This window comes from Pelophylax lessonae (assembly GCF_965119305.1).
Source record: "Pelophylax lessonae genome assembly, chromosome: 4".
NCBI lineage: Eukaryota > Metazoa > Chordata > Amphibia > Anura > Ranidae > Pelophylax > Pelophylax lessonae.
The window spans coordinates 352,119,776-352,145,913 of record NC_138771.1 but is presented as its reverse complement, the minus strand read 5'-3'; the positions used below and the strand labels follow the sequence as shown (position 1 = coordinate 352,145,913).

General features: G+C 40.2%; 1 protein-coding gene across 3 annotated transcripts in view; it reads left to right on the top strand.

Annotated features, from left to right (window-relative positions):
* Positions 1-26,138, top strand: part of ARHGAP26 (Rho GTPase activating protein 26) — a 771,897-nt gene that overhangs the window by 595,465 nt on the left and 150,294 nt on the right. The window contains exons 21-22 of one of the 3 annotated variants that reach the window (XM_082255672.1): positions 9,357-9,404; positions 19,790-19,825. The exons of 1 other annotated variant lie outside the window; for it this stretch is intronic. In XM_082255672.1, the coding sequence (XP_082111798.1) occupies positions 9,357-9,404; positions 19,790-19,825 (84 nt within the window). The remainder of the gene's footprint in view (positions 1-9,356; positions 9,405-19,789; positions 19,826-26,138) is intronic. One more of the 3 variants, XM_082255673.1, reaches the window with a different exon arrangement.

Genomic DNA, 26,138 nt, shown 5'->3' with positions numbered 1-26,138 from the left:
GACATAGAAAAAAAAAAAACACGTTACTATTTCCTACTCTATCAAAAACTGAAATCAAAAAAAAAAAGTTTGTCTTTGCAATTTACACTTTAAAGGATAAGTTCACTTTTAAGAACACGTTACACCCGTATTTAGGTTGTAATATGCTGCTATGCACCCATTTCCAGCTCTCCCCTCTCTGCGGCAGATTGCACCCTCTGTCACTTTTTGAAAGCAGCGCTCTTGTGTGTGATCCCGCTCACACAGTCGTGTTGTTCATTTACAGATTCCTGCGAATGAAAAAAACTACAAATACCATCTTTCACTGCGGCAGATGCACTTGTAGTTTGAATGGGGTGAGAGCACACTTTTTTTTTAAGCACTGTCATCGTTTATTCAGTCTTCCTCTAGCTATGTAACAGAAAACCCGTATAGGAATACGGGCACAAATCTAAAGGAAGACTGTGCAGGAGCCTGACATTGCACCCACAATCTGCTGATCACAGGTGCAATGCTCTGCGGGCTCTAGTAAACAAAAAAAACTCAATGCACATGTTTTTACCTGCAAAAATATGTGTTATTTATTTATTTTGTAAGGTCAACTTGGCCTTTAACCACTTGCTGACCAGCCACCGTAGCTATACGGCGGCAGGTCGGCTCTGTTATGCAAAACGACGTACCTGTACGTCGATGATTGGTGTAGCAGATAGTGGGGGCGCCAGTGCGCCACCGAGGCTCGCTCATGTGGCGATTGGCTAGAGGGGGAGTCAATCAATGGGTTCATCGAACGCAATGTCCGCTGGGCACCCGCAATCGCTCCCCATGAAGACAGAACGACGTTCTGTCAGTGATGAACCCGGGTCCTGTGTTTGTTCTTTTTAGGAACACCGGTCTCTGTGTTCATAGAGTATTCATACATACAGTGTTCATACAGTAGTACAGTTCATACCTCTGTGGGGTACAGTAAGTAAATCCCCCTCACAGTTAGAAAGCACCCCCTTAGGACACATTTAACCCTTTGATCGCCCCTGATGTTAATTTTTTCCCTGCCAGTGTCATTAGTAACAGTGCATATTTTTAGCGCTGATTATTGTAGTAATATCACTGGTCCTCTCAAAAGTGTCAGGTGTCGCCGCCATTACTAGTAAAAGATAAATAACTAAAAATGACATAAATTTTTCCCCTAGTTTGTAGACGCAATAACTTTTGTGCAAACCAATCAATATACACTTATTGGGACTTTTTTTTCTTACCAAAAATATGTAGCAGAATACACATTGGCCTAAATTTATTTATTTATTTTTTTTATTGGGAATGTTTTATAGCAGAATTGTCGCTCTTTTTTAATTTATAGTGCAAAAAATAAAAACTGCAGATGTGATCAAATACCCCAAAAAGAAATACCTTTTGTGGGGAGAATAACAAATAAAATTGTATTTGGGTACAACGTCGCACAATTGGGCAATTGTCAGTTAAAATAATGCAGTGCTGTATTGCATAAAATGGCCTGGTCATTAAGGGGGTAAAACCCTTCGCTCCTTAAGTGGTTAAGGGCTATTAATAATATATAGAAATTTTTGATTTTTTAGCATCGGTGCATGTTTTAGCACGTCTTCTTAATAGTTGTTCAGTTTTGTGTGTTTTTTTAAAGGAAATCTGTCAGGATAAGAATATAGGAAGCAGCCATTGTTGACTTGTTATTGAAGGTAATGCTTTGGGACTATTATTGTTATCCTTGTTCCATTACTTTGAAAATCACTGACACAAAACAATAATGTGCTTATTAGGTAGCAGGGCATCTAATGTGCACAGGCCTATTCCAGGTCATTGACCTAGAAACTGGTAAACAAAGGATTGGGGTACAAGTCTGAAACATGTACAATCAAAAACTAGTCTGCAATGGCATATTGTTTTAAATATGACATTTTAAAGAGAGTTACATGGCCACTTTCTCTATTTAGAACAAAATAAGCAGATCTGGGTAATGCCCCACCCTCTGCCCATCTAATATTCCCCTATCCAGTAACCATATACATTGGAGGGATTTTAGCAACTTAAAGCAGAGCTCCACCCAAAAGTGAAAGCTCCGCTTATTTGCCTCCTCCCCCCCCCCTCCGCTGCCATATTTGGCACCTTTCAGGGGGAGGGGGGAGCAGGTACCTGGTTTTTACAGTCAGCAGCTACAAATACTGTAGCTGCTGATTTTTAATATTGGGACACTTACCTGTCCACAAATCCAGCAGCGTCTTTACCCGAGCCGATTTTTCAATCGGCTCCAAGGTTGCTGCCGCCACCATTTCTGGGAAGGGAAACTAAAAAATACCTCTTCCACAAAAGCTGAAGTGAGGTTGCCTACGCCTGCTATAACTCATTATAACGTACAGATGTAAATGTTCTGTGCATTGTGATGTGATGCACAGTCAGCTATACTATAGGTGCATTTTTACATGCACTCAGGCATGTTGGGAGCCCATTCAAGAGCACCTTGACACATAAAAATGTGTGCATTAACACAATGCACAAAGACACAAAATCTGTTGCATAGAGGCATGTTACATAGTTAGTCTAGCTGAAAGAAGACACAAGTCCATCTAATTCAACTAATAGAAAGAAAAAAAACATATATGTGTGTATATATATATATATATATATATATATATATATATATATATATATATATATATATAATTTTTTTTCCCACAAATAGAGCTTTCTTTTGGTGGTATTTAATCATCACTGGGGTTTTTTTTTTTTTTGCGCTATAAATGAAAAAAGGCCAAAAGGTTTTGTAAAAAAAAAAATATTCATTTTTCTTAATTTTAGTTAAAACATTTTGCAAATTAGTAATTTTTCTTCATAAATTTTGGCTAAAAGTTATACTGCTACATATCTTTGGTAAAAATAACCTAATTAAGTTTATATTATTTAGTCTTTGTAAAGGTTATAGAGTCTACAAGCTATGGTGCCAATCATTAAATAAATGATCACACCTGATGTACTGACGGCCTATCTCATTTCTTGAGACATAACAAGCCAGGAAAGTACAAATACCCCCCAAAATTACCCCTTTTTGGAATGTAGACATCCCAAGGTATTTAGCAAGAGGCATGTGAGGTTTTTGCAGTTGTATTTTTTTTCCCACAATTCTTTCCAAAATGAAGATTTGTCATTTGTCATATTACCAAGTTATTTCTCACACACTGTATAGGCATACTTGCAACTACACCCTGAAATACATTCTGCTACTCTGACGATACCACATGTGTGAAACTTTTTTACAGCCTGGTCACATGCAGAGGCCCAACATCCAAGTAGCACCTCCAGGCATTCAAGGTGCATAAATTACCTGACAACCTATCCGACTTTTGAAGGTCCTGGAGCACAAGGACAAGGGAAACGCACACAAAATGAGCCCATTTTGGGAAGCAAACACCCCAACACATAATCTAGGAGGCATTATGAGTTTTTTGAACATGTCATTTTTTCCACAAGTTGTCAATTTATAAGATATTTTTAACACATAGCATGCATAGCAAAAATTACACCTCAAAATACATTCTACTACTCCTCCTTAGTATGGCGATACCACATGCAGTGCATGTCCAAGATAACAAAGGAATGGCTACAGGACAACTCTGTGAATGTCCTTGAGTGGCCCAGTCAGAGCCCAGACTTGAACCCGATTATACATCTCTGGAGAGATCTGAAAATGGCTGTGTACCGAGGCTCCCCATCCAACCTAATGGAGCTTGAGAGGTCCTGCAAAGAAGAATGGGAGAAACTGCACAAAAATAGGTGTGCCAAGCTTGTAGCATCATACTCAAAAAGACTTGAGGCTGTAATTGGTGCCAAAGGTGCTTCAACAAGGTTTTGAGCAAAGGCTGTATATAATTATGTACATGTGATCTTTTTTCATTTTTTATTTTGAATAAAATTGCAAAGATTTCAAACAAACTTCTTTCACGTTGTGATTATGGGGTATTGTTTGTAGAATTTTGAGGAAAATAATTGAATCCATTTTGGAATAAGGCTGTAACAGAAAAATGTGGAAAAAGTAAAAGTAATGCACTGTATGTGAGACTTTTACACAGCCTAGCCATGTACAGAGGCCGACATGCAGGGAGCACAAAATTACAAATCTAATTCCCTGACTACCAATTACACTTTTGTGAGGCACTGTAAGGCATTGATAAGTACTCTAGTGGCACTGATGTGACATGGATGAGCACTGATAGGGCATGAATGTGGCACGGATGAGCACTGATATGGCTTGAAAGTGGTACAGATGAGCACTGATGTGGCATGGATGTTGCACTGATGTGGCATGGATGTGCCACGGATGAGCACTAATGTGGTATGAATGTGACACAATGAGCACTGATGTGGCATGGATGTGGCATAGATGAGCACTGATGTGGCACAGATGAGCACTGACTTGGCACAAATGAGCACTGATGTGGCATGGATGTTGTATGGATGAGCACTGATGTGGCACGGATGAGCACTGATGTGGCACGGATGAGCACTGATGTGGCACGGATGAGCACTGATGTGGCATGGATGTTGCATGGATGAGCACTGATGTGGCATGGATGTGCCACGGATGAGCACTGATGTAGCATGGGTGAGCACTGATGTGGCACGGATGAGACACACATGAGCACTGATTCAGCATGGATGTTGCACAGATGAGCACTGATGTTGCATGGATGTTGCACTGATGTGGCACGAATGAGCAGGGATGTGGCATGGATATGCCTCGGATGAGCACTGATGTGGCATGGAATAGTCACGGATGAGCAATGATGAGGCATGGAATTCTCACGGATGAGCACTGATGAGGCACGGGTGGGCATGAATGAGGCCTGGATCAGACACTGATCAGGCAGGGGTGAGCGCTGCTGCTTTCTTCCTCATCTCCTTGCACGCTGTACCGATTGGTGTGTGCAGCATGCGAGGAGAGAAGTGAGTTCTAATCCTGGGCAGTTTTGACGGCTTCAGCCATCTGGATCTAGAACAAAACTTCCAGGGCAAGGGCAGAAGAAACCCTGGGTCCAGAGGCCTGCCAAGCCTAGCTGTAAATCTACCTTATGAAGGGGCGCCCCCACTCAGTCGGGGGGGGGGGGGGCTACTACATTTCTCAGGTGCCTGGGTAGAAGGGATTCAGGACAGCTGGGTTGTTTCCACAGTCTCACAGGGGTACAAACTTAAATTCCAGGTGTTTCCTCATCCTTGGTTTTTAAAGTCCAACATACCCGCCGATCCATTAAAGAGAAAATCCTTTTTTTTTGGGCTCTAGACCATCGGAAATCACAAACCGTGATTACAGAGGTTCCAGACAACGAGAGATTCACGGGCTTCTACTCAAATCTTTTCATAGTCCCCAAACCAAATGGAGATGGGAGACCTATTCTGGATCCTAAAGCCCTGAGCCAGTTTCTAAACATTCGCATGTTCCAAATGGAGTCAATTCACTCAGTTACATAGTTAGTGAGGTTGAAAAAAGACACCAGTTTATCCCGTTCAACCTATGATGAGTGTGTGTTTATGTCAATGGTACATCGTATACCCCTATACGCTGTGTTCGTTAAGGTGCTCATCTAATAGTTTTTTGAAACTATCAATGCTACTCGCTGATACCACTACTTGTGAAAGAGAATTCCACATCCTTACCGCTCTGACGGTATAGAACCCTTTGCGTAGTTTAAGATTAAACCGCTTTTCTTCTAATTTTAGCGAATGGCCGCGGGTCCTTTTATATTCCCTTTTACTGAATAGTTTTTTCTCTATGCTAGGGTCACCAGTACAATATTTCTACATTGACATCATATCCTCTCTCAAGCATCTCTTCTCCAGAAAGAATAGGTTCAATGCTTGCAGTCTTTCCTCATAGCTGAGATCCTCCAGTCCCTTTATTACAGTAGCTTTGTTTCCCTTCTCTGGACTCTCTCTAGTTCCAGCACATCCTTCCTGAGGACGGCTTCCCAGAACTGGACGGCATACTCCAGATGCGGCCGGACCAGAGTCTTTTAGAGTGGGAGAATTATTGTTTTATCTCTGGATTGAATCCCCTTTTTAATACATGTCAATAATCTGTTGGCTTTGCTTGAAGCAGCTTGACATTGCATGCCATTGCTGAGCTTGTCGTCTACTAGAAAACCCCGAGTCCATTTCCATCTTATATTGCCCCAAAGGCTCTCCCTCTAGTGAATAACTTACGTTCGTATTTCTGCCACCCAAATACATTACCTTCCATTTTTCAACATTAAACCTCATTTGCATGTAGATGCCCACACCATTATTTTGTTTAGGTCTTCTTGTAAGGTTTCCACATCCTGCGTAGAAGTTACTGCCCTGCTTAATTTAGCATTGTCTGCAAATAGGGAGATTGATCTGTTTATCCCATCCTCTAGGTCGTTTATGAATAAATTAAATAGGATTGATCCTATTACAGATCCTTGGGGCACCTCACTTTCCACACAAGACCATTCTGAGTACTCACCATTTAGCACCACGCTGTAGACTCGCCCTTGCAGCCAGCTTTTAATCCAGGTACTCACTCTATGGTCCATACCTACGTACCTTAGTTTGTACAGTAAGCATTTGTGGGGAACTGTATCAAATGCCTTTGCAAAATCCATATAAACCACATCCACAGGCCTTCCTTTATCTAGATGGCAGCTCACCTCTTCATAGAAGGTTAATAGATTGGTCATAGGGAGAATTCTAGCTTTTTTGCAAGTAGGTATTGAAATTAAGCTGGCCTTGGGCACAATTAAGGGACAAATTTCAGCCTTATCAGTCTTCTTTCAAAGACTGATTGCTTCGCATTCCTTGGTTTAAGCCTTTATGCAAGGAGTGCTTCCTATGCTTCCACCAGTTAGGCCACCCTAGTGTCCTTAGGGTTAAAGTTTAGTTCTGGCGGTCCTACAGAAACAACCGTTTTAGCCATTCAGCATATTCCTTTGGTTCTAACAAGAAAGTGAGTCTTTTTGGTTTCAGTAACATCAGCTAGAAGTGTGTCAGAATTAGCGGCTCTTTCTTGTAAGGAGCCATTTTTGATCTTGCACCAAGATAAGGCAATTTTGTGTCCATACCCAGGGTTTTTACCCAAGGTGGTGTCCGGTTTTCATTTGAATCAAGACATCACACTGCCTTCCTTCCTTCCAAATCCTCAAACAAAAGAAGAAAAGTTGTTACATTCTCTCGATTTAGTATGTGCATTCAGAGTCTAAATTTTAGCTCAGATTCAGCAGACCGAATCTTTTTTCGTGCTGCCAGAAGGGCCCAGAAAAGTGCTGGCAGCATCTAGGTCAACGATCTCCCAATGGATTCGCCAGGTCATTATCCAGGTGTATGGTTTAAAGGGGAAGTCTCCAACCTTCCGGGTAAAGGCTTACTCTACCAGAAGAGTATGTGCTTCGTGGGCAGCTCACCATCAAGCTTCTATTGTTTAGATTTGCAGGGCTGCTACTTGGTCTTCAGTACATACATTCACTAGATTTTATTAGGTGGATATTAGGGCCCAAGAGGCTTCTGCATTTGGCCACAGTGTGCTGCAGGCAACAATGTAGATCCTTTCAGTCTGATGGCAGTTGTCATAATTAGTGTCCCCTTCCCCTCAAGTTCATTGCTTTGGGACATCCCAGATAGTAATTATTATGGCTGCTCTGTGTCCCGTGATGTACGATAAAGAAAATTTAATTTTTCCTACATCTTACCTGTAAAATCAATTTCTTGGAGTACATCACGGGACACAGAGGTCCCTCCCCTCTTGTCTGGGAAGTGTATCTCTTGCCACAAAACTGAGGTACTTCCTGTATGGGAGGCGTTCTACAGAGGGGGACTTCCTGTCTTTTTAGATGCCAGTGTCCATTCACCTACAGGTAGCGTATAACCCAGATAGTAATTATTATGGCTGTTCTGTGTCCCCTGATGTACCCCTAGAAATGGATCTTACTGGTAAAGTGTAGGAAAATTAAATTTTTTGGGGTATAGGAGCTGAGGCAAAAAATAAGGTTTCAAAACACTCAGGTATTAATAGGTGGTCTGTCTGCAGGAACTGGAAAGCCCCTTGCAGATGCAATGGGTGGGGGCAGGTGTTTAACAAGATGGAAAGAATACTTCCACTTTTGGCTTTAATCTGTTCCAAGAGCAGTCTGAGTGAGTTGTGCATGCCCAGGAGTTCCACTGACATAGAACATCCTTAGGTCTAGAGGCACCAGATAGAGGGGGACCTAGGATTCTATGCAACCAGTCTAGTTCAAGTGACTGAGTTAACTGGTTTGTTGAAGTAGGTGTTAAGCATATTTTTTACCCAGTTTTGAGGTCCCTGCCATTGCATGTCGCAGAGATAATCTTGACTTTATCATTATTATGCCCGCTTCTGTTTTTATGTCATCAAGGTGTAATTCTAGCTTAGAGAAGTGGCATTTAGCTTACACTGTATGTTGCAGAGTTCCCTGATCTGCCTGTGGATGGCCTCCCCGTCCTGTGCCAGTGTATCTTTATCCTGCTACCCTGAAGTTGGTCTGCACAAGGCCTAAATGGAGGTCTACTGTTTTATTGCTTGCATGATTTTACAGTGCACTCAGACATCACCTGCAGGTCCTGCATGCTGATAATGTAGTGGAAGTATGTAGTATGGCCCTAATTTCTCAGGTTTATACTGTTTTGGTGCCCTATGTCATTTTGAAGTCACACTGAATTTTTCAGCCTAATAATGTGTGGGTCCAGTGAGCTGTCTCTTGGAGGGCTGCTTGGTGGGGAGTTGGGAGATGGTTGGAGACTAACCTGCCATTTGGTGGTGACATGTGGGAGTGCTCTTTCTGTAAAGCATACAAGATGGCCTTGGTGAAATAGTTGCAGGGGGAGAAAGTAGACAATTGGCGATGACGTGTAAAGTTTCTCTTCCATTTAGGCATCAGTAGATGGCTTTTGTTACTATAGAGGGCTCAGTGAATACATGCCATCATTTTACTATTGCTAGGACATGCATAGTTTTTTCTTTCTCCCTGCCCATCTGCTTTTGTTGTCTGCTCAGCTGCCTTTTGTGCTATGCCCTGCCTCTTCCATCACCCCCACCCCACCCTTACGGATATTTAGCATGTGATTATTGTCATTAGGGGAACACAATAGCAATTCCCCCTTCAACACTGACTGTGTTATTGGAGGAATCAAGTGATTTTCTGGTTACAGGAAAAGAAAAATCAAATAAATCTTTGGCCTGCTTTAGGATGTGAAGGTATAAATCTGTTAAAAAAAATAAATAAATAAAAAGAGAAAATGCCATACTGACTAATGCTGGTTAAATTCAAAAGGTATCTGCATATCATATCAAATGCTGTAAACTCAATCTATGCTTTATTCCCTTTTAGAGGTCTGTTTCTTGATAATACAACAATCTCTTTCAAACTGATGAAAAGGTGATAATGGTGAATTTGGTGGTATGCTAAATTAACTGATGTACTTCCAACTTATTGTCAAAACCAGAATTTGCATCCATTTGGTAAACTAGTGATTGTTGCTGCCTTAAGCCTGGATAATTTGCATACAAGACAATTTCACCAGGGCCAGATTTTCACTAAAGCTTGTAAGTATGCTATCTTTGACTCCATAAGTAATACCCCTGTTCTAGGATCTCCACTTTTACATAACACATTTACTTTTTTCCTGGTCCCAACCTGGCTTATAATTTCACAATAATGTATAAATAACCTTGTATGTGATAACTATTCCTACTAATGATGGAAAATTGTGTACCTAATAATTATACACATAAAAGCCGCTTATTTGACTGCCGCCCATAGGCACAAGCCTACTGTGCTTAATGGTAAATCTGGCCCTGGCTGTCACAGTGTGCCATCTGCATTAAAATGGAAAAATGTATTTTGTGTCACCATCAGTCTTTGCCATGTGTAGTTGAAACTGAAATAGTAATTCAGCGAGTACTTTTCGTGGGCTACAGGTACATCATCTTCTACATTTTCTGACTTATTAGGTGAAAAAGTTTAGGGCACACGAAAGAGCGGAACCAGGGCTGCTATAAACTGTAGAGTAATACAGATATACAGTATTTTTAAAATTTTTATATTGCCATTTAAATCTCTGTTTAGTCTCTTCTCCCTGTGATCTTTGGCACAGATCCCATTATTCCCCATGTAGACTTGCCTAGCTGCACAACTTGTATTAGGAGTTTTTTTTCTCATAATTAAGTACAGTTTTATACTTGCTGTTCATTTTGTCTGATGAAGTCCTTCCATCTGGACTTACTGATACCTATACAATTTTTTTTTCATTGACAATTAGGGGCACAAAATTTCATTTGCAGGAGGTGCATTTGTACCACTCAGTATATAAATATCGAATTCCAGCTCTGTTGTCAGACCTCTGGCTTGCTTGCCCCAGTATTACATGCCTGTTGGTCATAAAGGCACAACACATTACATTGGGGCATGAAAAAGTTGCCTGCTAAACGCCATCTTTTGAAGTAGAAGCTGCTGTAAATTTGTTACACTTCACAAACATGGAGTACCTAATGTTTAGGACTCCCAAGTGTGCTCTGGAAAAAATAGAAGTACATGCAGGGGCCACTGATTACAACTCTTTTTTGCTTTGGAATGTTTGCATTATACCACGGGCCTTTTTATTAACTTTGCAATTGTGCAGATTTTTGTTTGCCAAATGGAGCTTTTGTTCAGCATACCACTCTAATGTAAAAATCAGTAGTGCTCACATGCTGTCATTAAGACTTTTTAACAGTGCATGTTTTCCCCACAGCCACAGAGCAGCACAGCAGCATTAATTGGTAACCCGTATCACTGAACAGCACCAATTACCTGAGTTTTTAAAGAGAAGTGACAAGCACGCACTCTTGGGGCCTTCGAGGACCAGAGAGTGCCACCACACACCTTAATTAGTATGCATAAACTAATTTTATTTGTTAAACTTTTTTTTTTTTTTTTTTTTTTTGCTAGTCATTAGGGACACCTATTGTTTGTCATTCCTGGCAACAAAACTACATCTGTTAACCAAAGTAGATAATCAACATTCTGTTAAATGGTCATTCTTTAGTGTTCGTTTTAATTTGTTTACATCTCTTGACTTGTTGTGCTGCATGATAAATTATTTTCCAAATAATATTTTCTGAAGCACCTTGTAATAGAGTAATTTTGATAAGTTGGAAGTACTGATGTTTGAGACACGCAGTTGTTAGTTGAGAGTGTAGACTGTAGTAGTTGCACAGTATTTTCTATTTTATTCTGACATCTGGTGTGCGCTTTTGTTTTATTATGTTTGCCTTCATTCCAGGTTCAATTCCTTCTCATACTGAACATGTTTTGTTGGGTTCAAACACACCATATTGTATACAATTGTAATGGATTCTGTCAGAGCTACAAGTTTTTGAAATAACTGTTTATGGTGCCCAAAGTGACCATTCTCCCTATAGCTCACATTGGAAAGTAAAAGGGAAAAGATGTTTCTATGAATTTCAATGGTTGACAACATCATCTGTTTTTATATATATATATATATATATTATAAATTGTAATTGTTTTGATTTGAATCAATTTACAAAATGTAAAATGAGCAAATAGAAGAAAAAAATCTAAATGAAATGCATATTTGGTGTGACTACCATTTGGCTTCAAACGAACATCAATACACTTGCATACTTTGTACACTTGAACAAAGTCAGGGATTTTGTAGGATTAGAGTTAGGTGTATGATTAATGAATTATACCAAGTAGGTGCTAATGATCATCAATTTTATATGTAGGTTGAAACAGTCATTAACTGAAACAGAAACAGCTGTGCAGTAGGCTTAAAACTGGGTGAAGAACAGCCAAACTCTGCTAATTAAGGTGAGGTTGTGAAAGACTGTTTCATGTCACAGGTCATACTCCTTGGCAAGGCTGAGCACAGCAACAATACACAAAGTAGGTATACTGCATCAGTAAGGTATCTCACAGGTAATGATTTTAAAGCAGACTGGAGTTTCAAAATGTGCTGTTCAAGCTCTTTCGAAGAAGAGCAAAGAAACGTGCAACATTGAGAACACAATGCTTAGCCAAAGAAACTTGATGCAGAAAATGTACACCAATAATGCTTACTTCCCTTCGACAAAGGCAAATATATTGGAAATCAGTGGTTCCCAAGTACACCCATGTACTGTCTGGAGAAGTTTGGCCAGAGGTTGTCTTCATGGAAGAATTGCGACTAAAAAGCCATACCTCCAATGTGGAAACAAGGCTAAGCAACGGAACTGTGCACAAAAACATAGGAACTTGGTTGCAGAAAAATTACATCAGGTTTTCTGGACTGATGAGTAAAAATTTTAAATATTTTGCTGTGGCAGGAAGCAGTTTGTTTGTTGAAGGACTGGAGAGTGGTACAATTAGTGTCTGCAGGCACCAGTGAAGCACGTTTTATGCTGCATTTCTGCAAATAGAGTTGGAGATTTGGTCAGGATCAGTAGTGTCCTCAACATCAGAATTGGCAGGAGGTTTTATTCAACAAAGTTAGAGGCGAAGCGGGATATTACCATCCACAGGTACTTGAACCTATCAACCCACTGCAATGGTATATCAGGGGAGACAAGGAAAATTAGTGAATTGATCCAGTTTACGCAGAGGCCTGTGACCTCTGAGAAAATATTTAGAACCCTAAGAGCAAGGAGGGGCAAGGGTCTTGCAAAAAAGAGAAGTCATCAGCATACAGGGCTACCCTCTCCAGCCAGCCAACGCGCAGGGCCAAGATCTCAGAAAGGGCATGGAGGGCTTCAGCCACAGGTTCCATAGATGGCAAAAAATGCTGTAGAGAGGGGTCAGCCCTGCCACATGCCCCTAATTTGATGGAGTTGATCTTGATGGTAATTGTAGAGAGTGTGCAGCCAGATTTTAAAGGGGAGGGGAAGGTGTGTGATTGGCCCCAAATGTATTCTGCAGCAGGAAAATGTCCCCAAACATACAGCCAGTGTCCTTAAGAACTATGTTCAGTGTATAGAAGAACGAGGAGTCCTGGAAGTGATGGTTTGGCCTCCACAGAGCCCTAAACCCAACAACATCAAGTCTGCCTGAGATTATTTGAGGAGACCGAAAGATTTGAGGCATCCTACATCCACACGAAAACGTTGGTTAGTTCTCCAAGATGTATGAAACAACCTACCTGCCAGGTCCCTTCAAAAACTCAGTGCAAGTGTACCTAATATTGATGCTGTTTTAAAGGCAAAGGATGGTCACATCAAATATTGATTTGGTTTGGATTTCTGTTCCGTTCATTTTCTTTCCATTTTGTTCATTGATTAAAAAAAAAAAAAATATTGACACTTTTATTTCTGAAAGCATTCTTTATTTACAGCACTTTTTCACACCTGCCTAAAATTTTTGCACAGCAGTGTGTCTGTATATAAATTCAAAAAGGGAGAGCAGCAATCATGGGTCTTGAGAGGTGAACACACAGTGAAGATTTTATTTCAACCAGGCACAAGCTCGTCTTCCTCGGGACAACAAACAAGTGAAGCAACACAACATATATACCCTAAAACCCCTCCCATCATTGGCATCCACATGTGATGACATCAGCAAGTGCAGATGTCAAAGTTCCAGCCAAAAACAATTATGGGCAAATGTCCAAGTTTGGGAGAACAGGAAAACAACAACAAAAGTATATACAGAGTAGACATTTAAAAAAAAAAAAGGAAAAGGGCAAATCCAGGCACTAAAGACTAATATCCGAAACAAAATAATGCATGAAAGAATATCATGTTGCCTAGGCAAGATGGCTGCCCAAGCTGAGTCAAGGCTGGAAAAAAAGACCATGATGAATAAGTTACATATATAGGGAAAAGTGCAAGGGGGTATGGGGGGGGGGGGATGCTGCAGAGCAATCTGCAATACCAGGAATGTAGATGTTTTTCTGTTCTCCCAAATTTGGGCATTCACCTATTACGTTTTTTTAGCTGGGACGTTGATTTGCACTTGTTGATGTCATCCCATGTGGATGCTAATGATGGGAGGGATTTTAGGGTATATATGTTGTACTACTTCATTTGTTTGTTGTCCTGAGAAAGAGACACTTGTGCCTCGTCAAAAAAACTGCACTGTCTTTTCACATTTCAAGTCCCGTGAGTGGCGCTCCTTTTTTTTTTTTTTTTAACTTTATGTACAACAGGCTTTGCTGCAAATCCGGGCCCGTTTTCTTTCTGATATGCGTGCAGCAATAGCACTGGATTGTATATATCAGCAAGCTTTCGTGAACCTTTTAAAGTATCAATCAGCTCCAGTTTGTAAATGTTGGACACAGATCTTAATGAGTGTGCTATTTGCCACTTTAAACAAGCTGCTAGCAGGCTTCAGCACTTCTTGAAGCTTGTTGAAAGCTGGTTGAAGCCTGCTAGCAACTTGCTTAAAGTGGCAATCAACACTCCTTTTAGAATCTGTGTTCAAAATTTACAAACTGGAATTGAAAGGTACTTTAAAAGCTTCAACAAAGCTTGCTGAAGCACTGCTCATGCTTTGCCAAAGCTTGCTGTTCACATTGCTCTTATGCAAGCTGAAGCCCATGAGAAACCGTCCTAAGTGTGCTAAATACCAAGGCAGGGGGGGGGGGCTTGGACCTAATAAGTACATTATTTTTCCTTTTTATACTATGCAAGTGATCATCTGTTCGATTATTTAGCTTTATTTTCTATCTTCCTAGCATTCTTCAAGCCGGTCTAATGACACACCGCTAAAACAATATGGCCATTTTAGGTGGTGTGTGCTGACTTTTGAGAATGTATTGTTTAATCCAGCAGCCTATGTGATAAAATTGAGCAGAATATATATTTTTCCAGAACAAGTTTCTTTAGGCAGTAATGCCTTCAAAAGTAAAGAAACTAGCATTGTAGTTCTATAAAAAAAAAATATATATATATATATATATATATATATATATATATATATATATATATATATATATATATATATATATATATTTGTTAAAACTGCAACCCTACAAAAGCTGTGTGCTGGCGCTCAGCATTCCTAGCACTAGTATTCACAATGAAATCACCAGTATTAAGGCAACTTCCATGCCAGGCCTTCAATAAATGAAGGCTTTCATTCTGAAATATGTTCCCATCTGTACTGGCCTATTCATTCTGTAATATCTTTATGAGACAGCTGTTGGGTGACAAGGAAATATATATGTTGGGAGCAGACGTACATTTTATCAGAGAACTGCTGGGATGCTTTTGGGAAATGCTTTCCAAATAGAAAATGTTGTAATCCTCTTTGCTTTGATAGATTAAATAACATAGCACATATTTGGAAATGTTAGGTAAGAGATTGCCAGGATCCAAGTGAGGCTTTCATGTACTTTTTTGCACAGACACACATGGAGCGTAGACAATCAAGTAAGCAAATAGATTCTACACTTATATGATCATATAAATGAAAGCATAGCAAGATGTTATGTAAAAAACAACTTGCTAAATGCATCGTAGACATGAATGATCTCCATAAATGTATTCTACATATGATCTTTCAGCTTTTTAATACTTTACAGTAAACTTAAACACAGTGTTTGCACTTATCTTTCACTGTACAGTGTTTATCGTACTGTCAGTTCTGGCACTGGATCTCAAAGAAAATCTTCACTGCAGGATGCCCTGTCTTCTTCCTGTACTTATTTTGCTGCTGGGGTAATAGCTTCTGTGAAGCTTCTGCCAAAATATTCCCGACAAGGAACAGCCTTTTTCTCTCTTCTCCTCCATTGAGAAGCATTGTTTCATTGCTTTCACTGTCTGTAAAACAGTCAGTGAATAGGGAGCGAATCCTGTGATTCGTCAAACTCTCCTCCATTCACAGACTGTGTTTCTGGCTGTGAAAGCAATAAAAGTATGTTTCATGGGGGAGGAGGAGGGGCAGGGCAGGTCCTCCATTGAGAATTTTTTCCCAGCAGCTTCATAGCACCTGAATCTAGTAACCTCTGTAGCACAAAAAGTTCAGAGACAGGAAGAGGACAGAGCATCCTGCATTGAAGATTTCTATGCCATTCAGCTGTCTACACAATGTATGACATACTTCATTACTGATAATTTAGTTTACTAAAGCTATAGAGATTTTGTTTTTTTCCTTAACTTCTATTTTAGGATGACATCTTGCTTCTGTAAGTCGTGAAGTAGAATTTATAATTGAAATGAGACAACATCTTCTAGATGTTAAGAAAAAAAACATAAAAGCACAATACACTTTAGGGGGGGAACCTTTGGGGTAATCAAAAATGGAGAAAGATCTGGGAGTCTTGGTAGAGGATAGACTAAGCAATAGCATGCAATGTCAAGCGGCAGCTGCCAAAGCCGGCAGAATATTAGCATGCATAAAGAAAGGGATGTATTCCAGAGATAAAACTATAATCCTTCCACTTTATAAAACTCTGATCCGACCACATCTGGAGTATTCTGTCCAGTTCTGGTCGCCAGTCCTCAGGAGGGATGTGTTGGAGATGGAGAGAGTCCAGAGAAGGGCAGCTAAACTAATTAGGGGATGGAGGACCTTAATTACGAAGAGCGTCTGCAATCGCTTGATTTATTCTCCCTGAAGAAGAGACACCTGAGAGGGGGCATGACAGCAATTTATAAATATCTCAATGGTGATCTCAGCATAGAAAAAAAGCTATTCAGTCAAAAGGATTGCATGAGGACTCGAGGGCACACAATGCGATTAGAGGAGAAGCGTTTTAAACTTAGGCAACGTGGGCGGTTCTTTACTGTTGGGGCTACAAGATTGTGGAATTCTCTACCACAAGAGGTGGTTTCTGCGGGAAGTATGGTGGCTTTCAAAAGACTCTTAGACATACATCTCAAGGATCGGAACATTCAGGGGTATATGAGATGATTACGGCCACACACACCTACACATGTTGAACTGGATGGACTGTTGTCTTTATTCAACCTCACCTACTATGTAACTATGAACTAATAAATGTATTTAATAAAATGGACATCATTGACATGCTAGTTCTGTGTTGCCTTGTTTAAGTATATTGTCAACTGGAGACTAAAGTATAACTAAACACAAACCCTTTTTTTAGTTTTGTAGAGTGGAGAGGGTTTAGAATGCATGTCAGTTTTTATTGCTGTATGTGACCCCGTTAAGGAGATTCACCCTCTCGATTTGTCCTTTTTACTATTAACATTAAAAGTAAAAGAAAATCCCAAATATGAGATGTCTCCAGAAAAGTAATAGAGGGGAAATCTTCCAATGGAGACACTAGTTCTGGTGACCTGGGGGTCTTCAAGGAATTCCCTTAATATAACCCTCCCTTGCTTTATCCAAAATTTGAAAAAGTGTTGCCTGTAGTTTTACCTTAACCCCTACTGACCAGCCTCCCTAATTATACTTCGGCAGGACGTACCTGGGGGACAGCTAGTGGGGGTGCACGTGTCGAGTGGCCACATGGGGAGACAATCAGTGGGTCTGGCAGGCCGCGATGTCCGCCAGGCATCTGCGATCACTCCACAGGTCTCTGTGTTCATCCAGCAAGCCCATCCCCCACACAGAAAGCACCACCTAGGGGCGCATTTTACCCTTTGATCTCCCCTGGTGTTAACCCATTCCCTGCCAATGTCAGTACAGTAACAGTGCATTTTATTTTTAGCATCGATTTACTGTAGTAATGTCACACCCCAAAAGTGTAAAAAATGTCAGGTGTCCAATCTGTCCGCCCCAATGTGGCAGCTCTGCTAAAATCACTGATCGCCGCCATTACTAGTAGAAAATAAATAAAAATGGCATAAATCTTTCCCCTCGTTTGTAGACGCGATATCTTTTGTGCAAACCAGTCAATACACACTTATTGGGATTTTTTTTACCAAAAATATGTAGCAGAATACATATTGGCCTCAAATTATGGAAAAATTTGATTTTTATTTTTTTTAATTGGGAATGTTTTAAAGCAGAAAATAAAAAATATTTATTTATTTTTTTAGAATTATTGCTCTTTATTTGTTTATAGCGCAAAAAATAAAAATCGCAGAGGTGATCAAATACCACCAAAAGAAAGCTGTATTTGTGGGGAAAAAAGGACATAAATTTTATTTGAGCACAGCATTGCTGTCAGTTAAAGAAACACAGTGCCGTATCACAAAAAATGGCCTGGTCATTAAGGGGGTAAAACCTTCCGGTCCAGAAGTGGTTAAAGAGGAGCTCCAGGCTCCTTTAAAAAAAAAAAATAAAGTCAGCAGCTACAAATACTGTAGGTGCTGACTTTTAATATAAGGACACTTATATTACACCTGTCCAGGGACCCCGTGTTTTCCTCACCCAAGCCGATTCTTCAATTGGCTTCGGGTGCAGGCGACGGCATCTCTAGTAAGGGAAATAGGAAGTGAAGCCTTGCGGATTCACAGCCTGTTTGCTACTGCGCATGCCCGAGATGCGCTGTGCCTTGCCTTGTGAATGGTCCCGCAGTCTTCTGGGACCTGTGATGTGTCCCAGAAGACTGCGGAGGAAGGCGGGGGCCAAACTTCCAGCTCAGTTCACTGCGGCGATCTGCGCCGAAAGTGGGAGCGGATACCTGTCAAAACCAGGTACAAACTCCAAACGGAGAGTCCCTTTTTGGGTGGATCTCCCCTTTAAGGTTTTCTAGTAGCAAAATAAACACAGCACTCCAGTGCACAAGTAATAAAATGGGTCAAATATTACCAACAGAATGATGAAGGAAACAATCCCACAACTTTCACCAAACCAGAGTGACTTAAAATTGTCATAAAGCTATTAGCCATCAATAATCTTTATTTGGGTAAAAGATCCTTACAGTTTAAATGTATACAGGAGCATGAACTCTGAATAGAATCGAGCAAATATGTTATCTTTAATAATGTCTTTATTAAAAAAGAAAAGCCTTGCAGTCACCAGAACCGGAGGAAGCTCATAAAACATACCAGATCGTGCCCACTTGTTACCTCCCAGTACCATGTTTCTTCAATAGTGACTGTTTCAGAGGCTGTACCCATGTAAAGCCTGGCAGTAGTTCTGGGTAACAGAGCATTCTTTTCAACTTTATCAAATAGGGCCAGCGTTTGTCATATTTTTTTCTTTACATACTGAACCATACTTGGCCATATAAGCTTGAGGTAGATTTTAAAATACTGACATTTGACTTCATTTAAGCTTATCTCCTTATTTGCGTATATATTGGGAACCATTCTTGCTGCATCCATTGAGGGCTCAGATATCCCATTCACAGAAGAATGCTGCATTTTAAGACATTTTTATGGTGATTTTGCTTAATTTACACCAGTAGTAGGGTTTTTGTTTTGTGTAGGGTTTTTTTTTTTTTTTTCGTTTTTATTTCGAAATTATACTTGGCACCCCTTTCTGTGATATGACACCAAAAGAGGGGAGGGGATGGAAAAGAGATTCAGCAGGCAGGAGGGATGGTCATGACAACAGAGATAACGTGGCTGGTGCATACGTTTGTTTAAATTTGTTCTAATTTTTTGGTACTGTAGGTATACAGTATAGCCAAAATAGAAAGATCACACTTGCTACTTGGCTGTGTATATTGGCATGAACCTAGCATGGCTGCAGGGTGTGTATCATCTTAGCTGCATGTGGAATTTATATCTGAAGCAGAAGAAAGCGGTTTCTTCTTTGGCAGCAAACATACCTTAACCTGGAATGAATGCAAGGCTATCTTGATAGTAGTTGTGGTGGTGGACTGTTGTCATCCTCCTGTACTTTTCCATGTCTGAACAAAGTTGTTTGACATGTTTTCAGAAAAGCCACTACTGTTTCATGCTCCCCTTTAATATCTTTTGCAGACTGAACCCCAAGAATATAACCAGCCTATTACCAAGGTAAGTGAAAGCTGTGGAACTGAGAAGTATCTGGTCATAGTGGTGCAATTAATTGAATACTTTTCGCACTTTGAGGCACTGTATTTACCATATGCTGTACAGTATAGTAGTAAGAAAGTAAAGGTGTACGTGATACCTTTTATTGACAAACTGAATATATTTGTAGTGTAAGCATTCAAAAAATATGAATTTTGTTATGGCACCATGTCTGGCAATGAGGACAGAATATTCTCCAAAGCTTGCACACAACATACTGTATATTCAGTTAGCCAACAGATAACGATTTTACAGTAAATTCCTTTGGACTCTTGGTAATCTTTAAATACAAAAAAGGCATCCCATTGTGGATTTTTCCAAATGCAGTGAGGTTACATCTGACCATAATTTGTTTGCTCTACCACTGAATCATTCTTTTCTAGGACTGGACAGTTTTCCTTTGCTGAGTCATGCATTGAATTTAACCTGGGCGGAGGTAGATGAGACTGTTAACAACGTATTTGATACGTTTGTCCAGCCAGGGTTTTGAATTAATAGGAAACAAATGGTTTGTTAGCAGTGGACGACTTAGTAGAGGTCATGTTCCACTTTCTTGTGAATTTGTATTTTTTCTTTACATTCCTCCTGCTGAGCTCATGCCAAATGGATGATAGAATTGGACGGTAATAAAAACCACTCCATAAAAACAAATGCTTAAGCTGTGTTATATATTAAGTGACTTAACTATTCTGAGAAGTCACCTTGAACTAGAATTATGTCTCGTGCCTGGTACTTGACAGCTGTAGACACTCTAACATTTTAAGACCTCCTTGTTTTTGCCTGCCAACACTGCAGTTTACGACCTGGTGATCCTTGTTAGCAGTGCAGATTTTCAGGATCTCACTGTACATAAATTTGTGGGTTTTAATCAGCAAATGCATTATTTTGACACATCATTTGAGTTAATGTAAACCTACTAGATCAAAAGTACAGTCATTTAATTTCCTCCTTAACGTGTACAATTTTTTTTTTTTTTTTGTAATTTCTTAAATGAATCATTCATTTGCCAAAAAGTAAGACGATGAATGTATTCCATTTCTTTATAAAAACCTAATTTTCTGGACGAATAGAATATATAACGGTTAAGTTCACTTTTGTAAAAAAATAAATAATGAATGCACATTTTTTTGCAGGTAAAAAAATGTGCATTTATTTTTTTCTTAGGAGCCCTGCACAAGCATTGGACCTAAAATCAGCAGATCTTGGGTGCAATGTCAAACTCCTGCAGACTCTTAGTACAGCTGTCTACCTGTACCTCCTGTACAGGTAGACAATTACTGAAGAGCAGGAAGAATTAATGAACTGTGAGGGCACTCACCAGCACCGTTGCAGTTCATTGAGAACTACAAGCAGGCAGTGGCAGACAAGACTTGTAGTTCATTCATTCACAGAACAGGCAGGCTCCCCTTAAAGGTGTACTATTTTGCCCTAAATCTCCTCTAAAGTAATTGTCATTCAAAGTGAACCTATAAGCCATCTTATATGATAACTATGAAGGATAAAAAAAAAAAAAAAAAAACCCAGTACTGTGTCTTGGCATTCTCAGTAATCCTCCCAATGCGCTACATAGCCATGTTGTGAATCCAGCCTTCAGATGCCTGCTGCACTGTGAGTGGGGCCTACTGTGGACTTAGCTTATTTAGAATGGCCAGGTGATAAATCCCACCTACATGTATGTTTCTTACATCCAGCTGGGCACTTGTTACAGAAGCAGCAGTCATATGAGTCTGCTGCATGCAGGGGAGTTTACTGAACATACTAAGTTGTTAATACCTACATTATTGGAATGTTTTGAATTGGATTTTATGGAACCATGTACATTCAAACTGACCTTAGCCTTATCTCAAACTGCCCTCAGTCTACTCTCAAATGTCTGAACACCATAATCACATGTTTCAGCAATTATGGATATTACACTACTGTGTTTTTTGTTTTTCATAATTTGTAATACATTTTGTACATTTTTAACACCTTGTTGGACCTTTCTTGAGCACCACTCATAAAAGTACCATGGGCATATTTCCTTTTGGTTTTTCCTGCATAGTGGGGACTGAATGTTGCTATGGTTTGATCTTAGGTGGCCTTTTTTTTTATTTATGCCTTTACACCATAACTCCTCTGTGTGGCTCTCTGATTTAGTTTTATTATATATTAGTGGTCCCCAATTTATATGCTAGACCCTGATTTAACACCGGTCCCTCCATTAAGCATGCTGTTAATCTCCACTGAAGGACTTTCATGTCAAAGGGTCATGACAGATTAAGCAAGACCTACTCCAGGATACAGTGAAGTTGGATTTTTAGTAACAAAATGTATGAAATAGGTGGCTAGTAAATAATTTGTGGTAATAAACGTAATTTATTACATTCTTTTATTTTATTGTTCTGAATAAGACTCTTGCATATACCTTTGTTCAATCGTTTTTGATATAGTTATTATTTAAAGTGAACTAGTAGAAGATTGCTTGAAATGCCTCATGTTTCCTCCTCTCTCCTTGATATGCATAAACGCAGGGCAACATATTTATTGGAAATGGGAATGGAGCAAACAGCTTGAAATGCATCTTACAATTTCAGTGTTTATTTCTTCATGGATTTTGCTTACCTCCCCTGATCTCTTGTAGAACAGTCTGAGACACCTAAAACTGGGGCATTCTAGTATGCTAGTAACCCTCAGCTTCCTGGTTGCTGGCTCTGATCCATCCCTTCGGAACTATGTTGTCACTGAGACAGGAAGGGAGGGCAACATTGATATAAAAGCACTTTTCTAATAGAAAGGGAGTAGGCTAGAATATTTGTCAGCTTTTATTACAGTCTGTTACCGCTTTGGAGATTGTCACATTTTTCCTGTTCTGGTTCCAATGTTCTAACCAGGAAACTAGGAAGTGATGAGAAATCTCCCCAGTGGGCCAAAGACAACAATGCCAGAAGTTTTAAATCATTCCTGTTGGATAAAAAAAAAAGTATATGTAATGTGTGTGTGTGTGTATATATATATATATATATATATATACACACTGCTCCAAAAAAATAAAGGAACACTTTTTAATCGGAGTATAGCATCAAGTCAATTAAACACCTGGAAAATTGATCTGGTGGCTTTGTGGCTTTGTTTAGATTAGCCGCCTGTCTTTCTTCCGTTGTAACGGACGATCGCGAGTGCCCGGCGGACATCGGGTCCGACGGGCACACGTGCGGGGGGGTCCGTGACCGCGCGGGAGCGTGCCTCCGGCGGCGCGCACTCGCTCCCTAGAGCCTCACAGGCTAGCGACGTAGCCCTACGTCGCTTTGCCTGTGAGGGGCTGACTGCCGACGTAAATAGTCGTGCGGCGGTCGGCAAGCGGTTAATAAATAGAAATAATTTTTTCCTCATACATGTAAGCCAAAATGTATTCTGCTACATTTCTTTGGTTAAAATAACCAAAATTTGTTTTTATTATTTGGTCTGTAGGAAAGTTTTATAGAGTCCACAGATTTTATATACAGTGGGCACGGAAAGTATTCAGACCCCCTTAAATTTTTCTTGAATGGCCCAGCCAGAGCCCTGACTTAAACCCAATTGAGCATCTCTGGAGAGACCTAAAAATGGCTGTCCACCAACGTTTACCATCCAACCTGACAGAACTGGAAAGGATCTGCAAGGAGGAATGGCAGAGGATTCCCAAATCCAGGTGTGAAAGACTTGTTGCATCTTTCCCAAAAAGACTCCTGGCTGTATTAGATCAAAAGGGGGCTTCTACTAAATACTGAGCAAAGGGTCTGAATACTTAGGACCATGTGATATTTCAGTTGTTCAGTTTTTCTTTTTTAATAAATCTGCAACAATGTCAACAATTCTGTGTTTTTCTGTCCGTATGGGGTGCTATGTGTACATTCATGAGGAAGAAGAATGAACTTAAATGATTTTAGCAAATGGCTGCAATATAACAAAGAGTGAAAAATTTAAGGGGGTCTGAATACTTTCCGTACCCACTGTATATATTATACAATATATATATATATATATACAATTGATCAATCCTTATGTACCGACGGCCTATCTCATTTCTTAAGGCCCTAAAACGCCAGAACAGTACAAATACCCCCAAATTACCCCTTTTGTAAAGTAGACAATCCAAGGTATTTTGTAAGAGGCATGGTGAGTATTTTGAAGTTGTAATATTTTTGTCATAATTATTTGGAAAATGAAGAAATTTGTTTTTTTTTTTTTCACAAAATTATTTTTTGCGTACTTTCACCAGTGACAGTTTTTAAAGAAAATAATAATTTCTTTCCTTTTTTTTTTTTTCTTTATTAACATTTTTTTCCTTTTTTTCTTTTTTTTTTTTTTTTTTTACAATTTTTAACACACTGTGACCAAAGCACAACAATGTTACCATAATAGCACTGTACTACGATTTGTTTTTTACACATTATGATTGTGAATTTCATTGGTATAAGCAACTAGTTTCAGGCCCCTTTCACACAGGCGGACTGTTCGTTTTTTTGGCGGATCTGAACGGTCCCCCCCATGCATTCCTATGGGGCATCGGATGTCAGCGGATACATGTCCGCTGACATCTGACCCGATCCAATCCGTCAAATCTGGATGGATGGAAACCCTATTTTCCATCCGTCCATCGGATCGAATCGGATGATAACAGACCGGTCTGTTCCCATCCGATTTCCCCCATAGAGATGCATAGGGAACTGACAGCTGCGTCTCCGCACACAGCGCGGAGACACAGCTGTCATCCTCCTGCTCAGCGGAGGATCGGCGGATCGATCCCCCGCTGAGAAAAGCGGAGTCTGTTTGATGGACTACAAGTGTGAAAGAGCCCTTACTGAATGAAACTGGTTCATTGTGTGTCTTGTTGTGATTAGCTGTGATTGGTCAAAACTGATTGCATGGTACAGATGGGCTGTGATTGGTCCTATCTGTACCATGTAATCGCTGTAACCAGTCACTGCTAGCAAAACAATTGTATATAATGGATGGCATGAAAGGAAGCCATTTAATGTTTTCAATTGTCATGTGATCTGCTGTAATTGGTCACAGAGATCACATGGTACTGGCTGTGAGCCAGTACATTGATCAGTCATCAACTTTGTCAGGTGGACAACGCTGGTGACAAATCACGGCCATGTGAGAGGCACGTTCTGGGAGGACATCATATGATGTCCTCCCAGAACAACAGTGTTCACTCCTGGCCATCATTGTACTATAGGCTGGGCTGAAAGGTGTTAAAGTGTTTGAAAACCCTTTCATATACTCAGTAAAGTTACAAGCCCCAGGGGATACACAGAGATGAAACAAATCATCTTACGTACGTTTTACCTGTTTATCTGCAGTCCTTTCTCCACTACAGTCTCCTACAACACAGAATTTACACAGAATCTATCAGCATCTCTCAGCAACACAAAGCAGGGGATAGGGACTTAAGGTTACACTGTGAAGCTTAGTGAGGAGAGCTCTGAGCCTGATTGGAGGGAAGGGACACACCCCTCCTAACACTGTGACTATCAATCACAGGCTGTGTATTGGAGCTCCCTCCCCCGCCACCTTTTTTCTCTTGGTGTGGGAAAAAGCTGTCAAAATTTGCTCATAGAGATAACAGAGGAACTAAACCACAGAGAGAAATCACACTCAGTACTTTCGATAGAGGCTAGTGCACAGTATAGAAGGACATGCTTTGCTCAAATTTATTTTCTTAGGTTTACAACCACTTTAAGCTAACCATATATTAATCCCCAACTTCCCCATCCACACATTTGAGGTGAAGTTCAAAATCCTCCCCAATGTATTTTGTATTCTAACAGTGGGATTCTCCTACTGTCCGAATACAGTGATCAACACTGCAGCCCATTAGCTGCAGGTGCTGTTCGAGGGAGATTTTCTAACAAGCCCATTCATGAAAAGTTGATCGATTGCTGCACTTTGCCATAGACTTCTATTAAATCCTGCAGGAGTGGTGCTCTTCCAAAAAGCACACCAAAACCCCTGCATTCAGAAAGTGCACCAAACCCGCAGGATATAATTGAAGTCTATAGCTAAGCGCAGGAAAGCTTCAGGTACACTGCACTGCACCTTCAGTGTGGGTAAACTGCATCATATCAGTGTGAAAGCAGCTCTATACTATTATACCCATTGTATTGCTTCACACTGACTGAAGATCTCTTCTTTCCTGCTGCTGGCACCACTCTGGAGATTGCTAGCTGGGATAAGAGGTGGAGTGCAGTTAGTATCACTCCAAATGGTACAGGAGCCAGTACTACAGAGGAGGCATAGGCTTATGCAG